The 12,599-nt window shown below is 43.3% G+C and overlaps 3 protein-coding genes across 6 annotated transcripts; all 3 read left to right on the forward strand.

Annotated features, from left to right (window-relative positions):
* Positions 1 to 347: 347 nt before the first annotated feature.
* LOC140762770 (protein COFACTOR ASSEMBLY OF COMPLEX C SUBUNIT B CCB2, chloroplastic) lies at positions 348 to 3,457 on the forward strand. Its single transcript, XM_073100714.1, has 6 exons — positions 348 to 646; positions 730 to 839; positions 914 to 985; positions 1,625 to 1,768; positions 2,049 to 2,202; positions 3,074 to 3,457. Exons 1-6 carry the CDS (start codon positions 439 to 441, stop codon positions 3,310 to 3,312), a joined length of 927 nt encoding a protein of 308 aa, XP_072956815.1. The 5' UTR covers positions 348 to 438; the 3' UTR covers positions 3,313 to 3,457.
* A 164-nt stretch (positions 3,458 to 3,621) lies between these two features.
* Positions 3,622 to 7,348, forward strand: LOC140762768 (uncharacterized). 4 transcript variants are annotated; one of them, XM_073100710.1, is made up of 2 exons: positions 3,622 to 3,923; positions 5,428 to 7,348. In XM_073100710.1, the coding sequence occupies exons 1-2, from the start codon at positions 3,770 to 3,772 to the stop codon at positions 7,116 to 7,118; spliced, it is 1,845 nt and encodes a 614-aa protein (XP_072956811.1). In that variant the 5' UTR covers positions 3,622 to 3,769; the 3' UTR covers positions 7,119 to 7,348. The 4 variants fall into 4 exon arrangements, with proteins under 4 accessions (XP_072956811.1, XP_072956812.1, XP_072956813.1 ...); XM_073100711.1 differs by lacking the exon at positions 3,622 to 3,923 and adding an exon at positions 4,924 to 5,080; XM_073100712.1 differs by lacking the exon at positions 3,622 to 3,923 and adding an exon at positions 5,147 to 5,335.
* Positions 7,349 to 9,150: 1,802 nt separating this feature from the next.
* On the forward strand, positions 9,151 to 11,215 carry LOC140763329 (protein DETOXIFICATION 49-like). The gene has a single exon (XM_073101466.1). It carries the CDS (start codon positions 9,457 to 9,459, stop codon positions 11,062 to 11,064), a length of 1,608 nt encoding a protein of 535 aa, XP_072957567.1. The 5' UTR covers positions 9,151 to 9,456; the 3' UTR covers positions 11,065 to 11,215.
* The last annotated feature ends 1,384 nt before the right edge of the window (positions 11,216 to 12,599 follow it).

A 12,599-nucleotide genomic window follows, 5' to 3' on the forward strand; every position in this document is an offset into this window, starting at 1 on the left:
AGGATTCGTCACAGTGCTCGCAACTCTCTGAAATTATTTTAAATTAATTTTGGTGGATTTGAAAGTGATCAAATTCGAGGAATTCAGGTCGGCAAATATAACTTTCACCATAGTTTTTACAATTTAATTATATTTAGCTTTTCAATTTAGTATATAAAGTTGAATGCATATATTTTTTTATAGATGATGCGTATTTTAATATACATAATTTATATTTATAATACACATTAAAATCCATAAATTAGAATATTTGGTCAAATTTATTTCAATCCCATTATTTCTCAAATAGTGGAATTACTCGGAACGAAATCAAAAGCATAAAAAGCCAGAGACGTAGCTTACACACGCGATTTGCATTCATTAACGCCCCCACCCAATCCTCCAAAGGGGGGTGGGGAGTGGCAGTAAACATTGAGACTTAGAAAGAGAAGGCAAGAAATGGCGAAAGGGTGCGTCTCGATTCCAATTGCTACGACACCGCTACTTCGATTTGCGTATCTCAATCCCAATTCCAAACCCTTCGCTCCTTGCAGAGGATTTAGCCGAACTCGCCACCGCCATCGTCGCTGCTTCACCACGAAAGCTCAAGATTCTAACTCCCGGAAGCAGCAAGAACTCAACCTCTCCGTGCTCCGCTTCACTCTCGGCAAGCACCCAATTCTAGTCTCTTTTCATTGGAGTTTTTCTCCACCTGTTTTTCTTGACAAAGGTTCCATTTTGGGATGTCAGGAATACCTGGGTTGGACGAGTCCTACTTACCCAGATGGATTGGAGCAGGATTTGGATCCCTTGTCCTCCTCAATCACTTCCTCTCGTCGTCGCCCACGCCAGCACAGCTTGTAATCGGTGTCCATTACAATCTTTATCGCCCCTTTGGCATAAACTTTGCTTGAGTTAGTCCTTTTGGGTGCAGAGATCGGAGGTTTTGGGTGTTCTCTTGGCTTCTTTCTCGATTGCCCTCCCGTATTTTGGAAGGTTTCTTGAGGTGAGTAATTAGTGAGGCTGTGTTTAATTTGTTAAATCCTGGAGATGTTTGCAAAATGCGCTACCGCAACTAAGTTCCATATTGAGATCTCATTTTGAGGAAATTTATCCTGTTCTTGGCAAAGACAGCGAAATTGACTCGAGAGTTCCATTTCATACGGTCATATATGCTGTAATTCGATATGATCATGTGATTATTACTTAGTATTTTATGATGGTCTTATCTCTCTATATCTGCTTGTTTATTTTAACTTCTTGTTGTTGTTACAACTATCTGAGGAGCTACTTTCTCTGAGTTGCTCTAGCTGCCAATGTTGCTCTTCGGTTGTACATGTTACTGAATATATTCAAATTCAAGCTACTCATACATTTATACTTCACTTTTGCTGGAAGTAGTGAGATAACTATTTTTCTCTATTAATTAGTCATTATCAATTAATGAGTTTATTTCATTTGCTTTTCTTCATTTCAGAAGTATGTAAGAGTATGCCTTTTGTGTTTTAAGGAATAATCCTGTATTTTATTGTCATGACCTTTTTTATGCAGTGTTCTGGTCCTATCTATAATGATACATAATTCATCACCACTGTCAGTAAAATATTATGACTAACAAAATGTTTTACTTCTGGGAACTTTGTAGGGTATAAATGCAGTAGATCGCCTGTCTCCGCCAGAAGAAAGCAGGCAAATATTTGTCATGTCGGAAAGTCTCTCGGTTAGTCAAAAGGAAGACATGGCTTGGGCATCATATGTTTTATTGCGCAACACGAACACCATGTCAGTGGTATTTTTTCTACACCATATGTATGTATTATACTTCAATGTCATGGAAATATATTGTATCAAAGGTTTTATGTTGGAGGGTGTGCCTTTGGCCTGGCCATGTTAGTCCGTCCAGTGATTTTTGCTACTATTTATTTATGTGTTTTTATGATTGTGCCACCTATTCCAGTCACAGCCATGTTTGACAGCTAGTTGTTATGAAATCAAAGTCATCAACTTTCATACTTATATCTGACATCTAATTCTGTTTCTGAATTTTCCTCTTTTCTCTTCCTTACTAGCTTATAGCAGTTAATGATGCATTATGCATACGTGGCTACTGGAACACACCTGAAGATCTTTCTCAGACTGACTTAATAGAATGGTTCAAGACTCAGATTCAACAAACTGGGTTTCTTGATCTGAAGGACATCCTATACTTCCCTAAATTTACAGGTGAACATATTTGCGAGAAGATTTTCCTGTTTTATTAAAAGAAACGTACTATATTCATGAGGTGCTCATCTCTTACTAGATAGTGTAGAATAGGATTGTAGTATTTAAAGTTTGTTGAAAAGTTTTTCAACTGTTTGTGATATTCTGTACTAATGCATGTGTTTATTAAGACTAGGACATAACTATGTTGTGCTTCAGATTGTAATGGGGAATTAGGGTCACTGCATAACTTCATCCAAAATTTGCCATGTATTTTGTGAACCCCAATAATATGCACATTTGAGCTGGAGCATGCATGAGTTAGTCCGGAAGGCTTGTTTAGAACTTTAAAAGTAGGGTTTGATCAAGTATTACCCTAATTGAACATTTTGTCAGTCTCAGACTCTCAACTTTACATAATTTGAGCTTTCAGGATCACACTCGCTTTGTTATAATTGATTTAGTTTCTACTTTCTAGTAAGCGTGACTTGAGCAAGAATATGAAATATGCTTACTTTGTTCCCTCAGATTATTTATGACAAACTTGACCTTGAGTTTAGATGAAAAGCATGGAGCTCAAATCACGACACTGTTTTATAACTGAAAACCTCTTATAAAATAAGTATTTGAGCCAAGATCCAGTAAGTCTACACCATAACTGCTGAAAATCAAACCAGATATCGGGGAAAAAAAACAAAGAGATTGAATTCCAAAAAGCCTTCAATTTATTTTGTTGCTTAATTCTTGGCCCAAAAGGAAACAAGATGATGATGCAATCAATATCTTGTGTACACACTTGTTACTTGAAAATGAACGAACATGCATCTGTCTGTAAATATTGGCCACTAGCATGGCATAGTTTTTTGTCATCACAAAATCACTGTTTTGCCAGGTTCAGATTCTCAACTTGGGAGGGCGCTCCCCAGTGGACCTCTGTCTTTGCTCGTGCAGCCAGTTCTTAGTACCTCTAACTTAGATACAAGTCTTACAACAGAAGTTGAAGGTTTTGTCTTGTTGGCCTCCAATTCAAATTATGCATATGGTGATAAAGATAGAGCTTGGATACGAGCAGTTGCAAATAAGTTTCAAGGTACAGAAGTCAGAGACTTCCAAGCCATTATAACATCTTAACTATTCTTTTTCTTTTTCTTTTTTCTCTTTTTTATTGTAAACTCTTAATCAAGAAATAACATTCTTCAACCTGCAAGATACTTTTCTATACCAATCATGCTTGATTCATATTCTCAAATAATATTGGGTTCGAATCGATTCCGGATCCAATCATATGACGCTCGGAAGATCCAAAAAGGATCCGTTTCTGTCGTACAACTCGCCGCGTGTTGTCAGACTCATTTGAAATCTCCTCCAAACGGTCGGATCCGCCTTCGCCACGCGCAAATCAGGACCGTCCGATCTGGACATCCAACGCCCTCCGTGGCCCAATTCAAACTTTCAAGTTTCAAATGCCCAACTATTAAGGGAAGCACGAGTAACAGCGAGTTCAAAATACTTTTATCTCCTCTTCCGCTCTGCTACTATTATCTTGGATTAGCTTCGCTTCCGAAATCGCAAGCCAAGAGATCGTTTGATGCATGCCGGCGTCTTGGGTTTGCAGTGTTCTCTGCTACTCTTCTTCTTGATCGTAGCACTCGTTTCCGTCAGTGTAGTTTGGATCAAGAAGCAGAAAGAAGCACCGGAGGTACGCGTGCAAGCTTCTCGGCTAAGCGAAGAGATCCCAAGAGGTACTTATCCAACTTTCCAACTTATCCACCTCTTCTATCTCTTCCCCTTTTAGTTATTAGAGTTTTATTAACGCATCTTAGGGTCCACTCACTCCTCTGTTGCTTTCGAAACAAAGATCTTTTTCCCCACTTTTCTCTTCGAGATTTGTTTTGATTTGGATTTTTGGGGGCCGAATTGCTTTGGCTGGAACGGTGCCGAGTGGAATTAATCAGGGGGTGTTTAAGATGATTAAATCACCCTTAATCTTGTGAAGCTGTTTCCGTTAAGAAAGAGATAGGCAGATATTTCCGGTAGGGGATTTGAGAATTTTGGGTGGTCCAGTGGTGTCACTATGAAAAGCTAAGCTCTAGTTGTGTTCGAACCATGGCTTTACCAGAAAGAAGCTCCACTCACTTGTGCGATTGGGCTATAAAGTAGATGACAAAAGATTACGATACCTATTTTTTCTTATAATATGATAAGGATTAGCTAATCCTTAGCACATCATATGCATGCCACTTGCCTACCCGCTTCTTAGCAGTAAAAAGTACATTTTGGTTGGAGCACTCGTTGCCTACTTAACCGAGTGAAAACCATTTTGGAATATATTTACTGAAACTAACACCATATTTGCATATAGAGAATGAAAGAGACAAGAATAGAATCTGCTTAGAAATATAAGAGGGAAAAAAAGAGAGAGAAAGGAAGGGAAAAGTCTAAAAAATGGAGAGTAAAAAGGTGCACTTTCTTCTATATTCTCTTCTGAAAATATATTTAAATAAGAAAAAATATTTATGTCTCCTTTTTTATTTTTCTCTCTCTCTTTGAACAAACCGGGTGTAGGGTCGCCAGACTCGTAGTGTATGCCAACTTGCATCTCATTCTTTGCTGTGATTTTGGTCATAAATGCAATTTGCTGGCATATATGATTTTGGATTGTTTTGTTTACCAGGCCAAGTCCTGTGAATTGTGAAACCAAACATATGCCAACAACTTACTAGGGACCACTTTAAATATATAACCATTTTAGCTTTTATGCCTCGTTTTGTCCTCACTCACTTTGTACTGGAGAAGGATGATGAAATGGCAAGGCGGTCAGGCAAAACGTTGAACGCCTGGGTTTATCACCATATGAACCGAGTCAAGTGGATTCTCTCACCACAGCTAGTTGTAAGTTGTAAGTTCGTGAGTGGAGAATCATTCTGAAGCCAAGTTTTGTAATTTATTGGCAACGTTAGTCGTCTAGATTGTTTACTCAAATATTGAGGTTTTTATAACGCCTTCTTCATATTGACATTTCTACGAACTTCATATTGGCGTATCGCTGATGGCAAATGACCATTCCTTAAAAGGGAGAAAGCGAAAGGCACCATCTTTTCCCCTGGGGAAGGGCATGTACAACGTATGTGCGTTAATGGCGAGCGACGCACAAGTAGTGGTTTTTGTGTCATTAAATCAATTAGCATCTCGTTAAGTGATGATACCACTATCTATTCTCCATCTCAACTACCCAATTCTTCTCAGGCCACGACCACAGCAGCCCAGCAATGGCCGCCGACCCAGAGCCAACTCTTGACGCTAATGCCGCTGAGCACTTGCTCTCCCAAGCCTTGCATCTCGTCCCCGCCGCTCTCGACAAGGCCGGCGCGGCCGCCGGCTTCCCTGGCCGCTGGAAGTCTATAATCTCCAAATTGGAGCGCGTCCAGCCGTGCCTCTCTGACCTCTCCAGCCACCCTTGCTTCTCCAAGAACTCGCTCTGCGTTGAGCTACTCCAATCCGTCGCCGCCACTCTCTCCGATGCCGTCGGGCTCGCCGCCGCCGATCATGGAAGTGTCGGCAAGCTCCAGATGCAGAGCGACCTCGACGCCCTCGCCGGAAAGCTCGACCTCAACCTCCGCGACTGCGCGCTGCTGATCAAGACGGGTGTCCTTAGCGACGCCACGGCGCCCTCCCCGCCGCAGCCCGCCGCTGATGCCGGCAACCAGCAGCCGAACGTGCGGGAGCTGCTCGCCCGGCTCCAGATCGGGCACGCGGAGGCAAAGCAACGGGCCGTCGATGAGCTCCTCGAGGTCGTCAAAGACGACGAGAAAAGCGTCCTCGCCGCGCTTGGGAGGAGCAATATCTCCGCCCTCATAAAGCTACTCTCCGCGACGGCGCCGCCCAGGGTCAGAGACAAGGCGGCCGCCGTGATATGCCTCCTCACGGAGTCCGGCGCCTGCGAGCATCTCCTCGTTGCGGAAGGCGTGCTCCCGCCGCTGATCCGGCTCGCAGAGTCGGGGAGCCCCGTCGGCCGGGAGAAAGCTGCGGTGGCGCTGCAAAGGTTGTCTATGTCCGCCGACACGGCGCGCACGATCGCCGGTCACGGCGGGATCCGCCCCTTGATCGAGATCTCCCGGACCGGAGACTCCATCACCCAACCGGCGGCGGCGGGCGCACTGAAGAACATCTCCGCCGTGCCGGAAGTGAGGCAAGCATTAGCCGAGGAAGGAGTTATCCGGGTCATGATAAATCTACTCGATAGCGGAATAGTTATCGGCGCAAAGGAGTACGCCGCCGAGTGCTTGCAAAATCTAACCTCCACCAACGAGAATCTACGGAGATTGGTTATCTCCGAAGGAGGATTGAGTCACCTCTTAGCCTACCTCGACGGCCCATTGCCGCAGGAATCCGCAATGGGAGCTTTAAGGAATCTAGTGGCCTCTGTCTCCATTGATACTCTCGTATCTCTCGGCCTTCTTCCCAGTTTACTCCATGTGTTAAAAGACGGGTCTTTGGGTGCGAAGCAGGCGGCGGCGGCTGCCATTAGTAAGATCTCAACCTCGCCGGAGACTAAAAAACTGGTCGGAGAATCCGGTTGCTTGCCTTTGTTAGTAACTCTCCTCGAGGCGAAGGCAAACGCGGCTAGGGAGGCCGCGGCGCAAGCCATTGCAAGCCTGATGAGCTACCCACAGAACTGTAGAGACATCAAGAAGGATGAGAAAAGTGTGCCAAATCTAGTCCAGTTGCTTGATCCAAGTCCGGCGAATACTGCGAAGAAGTATGCCATCTCTTGCCTCTTGTGTCTTTCGCAGAGCAAGAGATGCAAGAAGCTGATGACTTCTCATGGGGCAATTGGGTATCTGAAGAAGCTCTCTGATATGGATGTTGCTGGTGCAAAGAAGCTGCTTGAGAAGTTAGAGAGAGGGAAATTGAGGAGGTTGTTCACCAGAGAGTAAATTAGTTTGTGATCGTAACTTTGTGTGTACTTTTCCTGTTTCATTGTCTCTTTGAAATAGGAGAACTGAAGCTGTAGGGCGCTTTAAAAGCATAGTGGTTGCTTCTCTCTTGAGATTTGATGTAATATATAAGTGATTACCTTTTGCAGGGTCATAAGTTCTAACTTAGACTAAGTTATTTATTTGTATTAATTTCTGGCTTCTTGTGATAAATGCTTTGCTTGTTATGATGCTCGTATTATTCAGTTTAAAAGGAGAATATATGATGCTGCTCTCTTTTCTGGCATTGCTACCCTGAAGCATTTCTCTATCGCTTTTCCTACCATTTTTGCTTACTTTTAAGAAGGGGGTGTAGTTTAATTTAAGAATTGCTGTACCAGTGACACTTGCCGTAGCACTTGTCGAGACGAGAGTCCTCGTCCTCGCCTTTGCCCTTGACACTGTTCTCACCATCATTATCGCCTTCGCCTGATGAAGGAAAGAAGACGACCCAAACAGGTTGAAACAAAAATAATCCAGAAAAAAAAAAAAAAAAAGCTAAGGCAGAGGCTTCGCAGTGACCAGTAAGAAATGAGAAGAGTGGCCCAGAAATTGGATTTTAATCTCAGGTGCATTCTATCAGCAGAGGCCTATCAAAAAGTTATGCAACAGAACATAGACAAGTCTACTTCTAATCCTTTTGGGCTGTGCATATTGGGCTTCCAAGCCCAGTGGGCTGCTCGCCTTGTTTGGTTGCTAAATTTTTCAAATTTGACATCAAATCAAAGAAGTAAACTGAAGAATTATTCCGTGTCAAAACACTAATTCTAGATGGTCTTTTAATCTTATAAATTTGCACGTGGCCTGCATGCAACGAGATCCTGATAGGCTATTTCCTTAGATATTTGAGATCGTACGTGCTCCAGCGAGATTGCAAATGGTTTTTTTGGACGCATAGATTAACAGAAAAATTAATTAGAGATACAAACAAACCATGGGCTCCAAAAGTACAAAGTGGCCATGACTTGCCCGTGGGTCTTCCCTAATTAAGCCAAAATAATGTTCTAATACGACCACTGCCACGAAGAAACAACGCATAGAAACAACGGAAGTGCCGATTAATAGGTTACACCTCGTGCAGGTGATAGACTAAGCCTTCAGAAATAATTCTTTAACTTCTCCTATAAAAGAGGAGTTTCGAACTCATGTACAACTGCTACAATTTTGGATATTATAAATGTATTATTATCGTCTCGATCATCTTAAAGCTACCAAATGGAAAATGGTAGGCATAGTCTTGGTTTGTTCATACTTCTGCTAAAGAATTTGATTGAGTTAGTAGGGACGGCGAGAATTATCACCAAGAGGAAAGAGAAATGATATGATAAAGCCGTTTAAATGGCTGTCTGTCTAAAAAAAAAAAAAAAAAAAGTAAACGTACCTTTTTTTTCCTATATTTTTTCGTAGTACTTTTTTCATTTGTTTGACAAACAGAAATATAAAAAATAGTACTAGCTATTATAAATCTGTTGACATTAATAAACCTTCAAGCGCCAAACTTACGTTCGTGGCGGATGGTATTTGGTCAACGAAGAGCCATTCGTCAAAGCTTATATATATATATATATATTGCAGCGACGAGCGATGTGTAGGGGACCAAGTGGTATGGAAAATTTACCATAAAAAATTTCCTTAAGAATTCATAAACAATAAGTAAGACATTATATTAATATCCTATAATTACCATGCAGGTTACACATAGAAAATAATTCAGGTATATACCCAAATATTAGTTCTTAACGAAGTTATAAAAAAAATTCTATTTTTTTAAATTTAAAATATTATAGTAGACAAAAAAATAATAATTTAAGTTAAATAAATAGATATCTATATTTTATATAAAATAGAAGTTAGGACCGTTCTCAAACCGTTTAAAATGACAACTGATATGATAGATGGTAGAAATAGGGATGGATATAACTAATCCATTGTCGTATATAAACCCCCACCCCCCATAACTCTCGTAATTCTCAAGCCAACCCCCTCCCTCTCCCCCTCCTCCTCATCCCCATCGTCTCTGCCCCAAAAGAGAAGAACTCGGTGCTTTTTTGTAGCCAAAAGAGATCTCCAAAAGCCAAGACTCCTCTAGATCTGTAAGCTAAATTATCGTTGCAGGCCAAACCAACCCCTTCCTATAGACGACAAACAATAGCTTCCAAAGAGAAGGCATAAGAAACCACAACACAACCACCCCCTCCTACCTCCCTACCTACCTTTCTATATATCAACTTAATATTCTTTGGCAGTTTAATTTGAAACCCTCCCTTTTCTCCCTCCAAAACTCCCAACTGCCATAACGATGTCTAACCCTTCCAACTTATTAGAGAACACTACCACACCATGCCAATGCAACCACCACCACCACCATGACCCTAACCCTAATAAGCGCCTCACCACCCCGTTCGTCAAAAAGCCGGCGGTATCGATCCCGATAGCGGAGACGCCGCCTCCTGTCCTTGACCATAAACTGCGGTCGGCCACATCAACGGCGGCGTTTGTAGAGGCCAGGGCAATACTAGCGTTAGCCTTTCCGATGATCCTAACCGGCCTAATTCTATACCTCCGCTCCATGATCTCCATGCTCTTTCTTGGTAAGCTCGGAAAGTTATCCCTCGCCGGCGGCGCCCTCGCCATCGGCTTCGCCAACATCACCGGCTACTCCGTCCTCTCTGGCTTAGCGATGGGCATGGAGCCTATCTGCGGCCAAGCCTTCGGCGCGCGCCGCCACGCCCTGCTCGGCCTCGCTCTCCAACGCACCGTACTCCTCCTCCTATGCGTCTCCATCCCCATTGCCATCCTGTGGACCTACATGCGCCCCATACTTCTCCTCTGCGGCCAAGACGACTCCATCTCAGCCGCAGCCCAATCCTACATCTTATTCTCCCTCCCCGATCTCCTCCTCCAATCGTTTATCCACCCTCTGCGTATTTATCTCCGCGCACAGTCGATAACTCTCCCCCTCACCTACTGCGCTATTCTCGCTATCCTCCTCCACTTGCCGATAAATTACCTATTCGCCTCGATCCTTAACCTTGGAATAAAAGGAGTCGCATTAGCGTCAGTGTGGGCTAACCTTAACTTTCTCTTATTCCTCCTCGCTTACGTCTACTTCTCCGGAATCCACGAAGTCACCGGTGGGTTTGCCGCCTCCAAAGACTGCATTCGAGGGTGGGGATCTCTTCTCGGCTTAGCCATTCCAAGTTGCATTAGCGTGTGCTTGGAGTGGTGGTGGTACGAGATCATGATACTTCTATGCGGACTCCTAGCCAACCCGCAGGCGACCGTGGCTTCAATGGGGATCCTAATCCAGACCACGTCGTTGATTTATATCTTCCCATCGTCGTTAAGCTTCGGCGTGTCGACCCGAGTCGGGAACGAGCTCGGAGCCAACCGGCCCGACCGAGCCAGCCGCGCCGCTAAGGTCGGGCTCGGGTGCAGCCTCGTGCTCGGGCTCGTCGCGTTCGGTTTCTCGGTTTCAGTTCGGAACGTGTGGGCCCGGATGTTCACGTCCGACGTGGCCATCATCGGGCTGACGGCGTCGGTGTTGCCCATTCTGGGGATGTGCGAGCTGGGGAACTGCCCGCAGACGACCGGGTGCGGAGTGCTGCGAGGAAGCGCGAGGCCCAAGGTCGGTGCGAACATTAACCTAGGGGCGTTCTATGCGGTCGGAACACCTGTCGCCGTGGGATTGGCATTCTGGGGTGGGCTCGACTTTAAGGGCCTGTGGCTTGGACTCCTCGCGGCGCAAGGCACCTGCGTCCTACTCATGCTTGGGGTTATTATGCGGACGGATTGGGAGTCGCAGGCCGAGCGGGCGCAGCTACTCACTGGTGCGGGACCGGAGAAGGAGACTTTTACTGAAGACGAGAAGACTCGTCTGGTAATTCACATAAAAATCGAGCAATGAAATGAAAATTAATGGTAACTATTTTTTATTATTATTATTATTCTTTTTAGGTGTGACACTTTTGTAACATTTTTTTCTTATTATTAAATCCTCCTCAGTTTTGTAACAGATTATGTTTGTAATTATAAAGAGAGTGAAAACATCAATTAAAAATAAAATATATTTACACAATTCGTACTATGACCAATTGCGTCCATAAAGCCGGCATCGTTCTGACTCAGTCACCGGCTTTTCCATATACTTTGGTCTTCACACGGCGCCGATTTTTGGAACTAAGCCGGTCCACCTTCCATTTTCTAACCCAGTCGGCCCGCCGAGCTGGTCAACTCACCGATTTTATTTGACTCGTTGGGCCAGTCATATTTATGCCTTCCCACATTCGGTAGAATCTATATCAAAGAAAAAGAAAAACGAGAAGTAAAAAAAAGAAAGAAAGAAAGAGTGGAGAGATTAAGTAGAGACGATAGGAGGAAGTGGTTGCAGGCCATAAAAGATGTTTCTACCTAAACGACGTATTACTTTTCCTTCATTGCGTAATTTTGTCCAAGTCATCGATCGCCTCAGCATAAGAATGAAGCATGCACGAGAAAATGACACGTACCCAACAACTATGTTGGGTTGTTGGAGAACAAGCAAGCAGAAGCCCAGGTGGATTCACCCCCCTAGATGCATGCGTGCATCAATATACTTGGTATCCATACTGTTCCACTAATCCACTCGTGGTTTAATTTGATGCTTTCATCATATACATAACAAGTTATCGTTTCAAAACTCCAAAGGCCAAAAACCAAAGCACTCTCTGAATACCTATCTCCAACTTTCACATCAATGGAGGCCACCACTGCCTGCAAAGTCAAAGCTAGATGCGAATGGTTGCGTCCCTTTAAATTTTTTTTTTTTTTTCTCTCAAAGTCAATGGATTACCTTCAACTCTACATAGCTATTCGTATCATGTACGGTGTAAAAGAAGATGCATGGCTCAATAATTCTTCAGTCTTCTTATGTATCGTTTTCACGGAATCGCCCACTGGCTAATCGCATTGATTCTTTGTTATTTAATCATACTTTTAAGAGATGAATCAAGAACCTGATTCCATAAAAGTTATAAACAAGTTGTTGTGACTTGAGATTCTTCTCTCCTTTAAAGCCAATTGCGGCTCGCGGCATCCAATTGTATGTTTTTAAATTACCATTATGGATTATCTATGCAGCCACCTTCTTGAATCGCAGTTTTAGGTCAGTTGTTGTGAAAAATATGGGCTGCTTTGTTCCACAGAAATGGATGACATGTGCACTAATAAAAGATCAAGGGGTGATAAAAGAAACTAATTAACTTCAACTCAGCACAACCAATCATCCTATTCCTTCAATCCCAGAGGTTATTTGTATATACATATATGCACTTTAATATAAGCTGATCAATGATGCTACCTTGGGTTGCTGAGTCATAGAATTAATACCAATCTTTGCAACCGACACGCTGCTCTCATTGGGCTATTTACGTGTAGCAATGTATTTATAGGTAAAAGTACTGC

This window comes from Typha angustifolia, chromosome 7 (assembly GCF_048772165.1).
Source record: "Typha angustifolia cultivar Huaian chromosome 7, ASM4877216v1, whole genome shotgun sequence".
NCBI classification, from domain to species: domain Eukaryota; kingdom Viridiplantae; phylum Streptophyta; class Magnoliopsida; order Poales; family Typhaceae; genus Typha; species Typha angustifolia.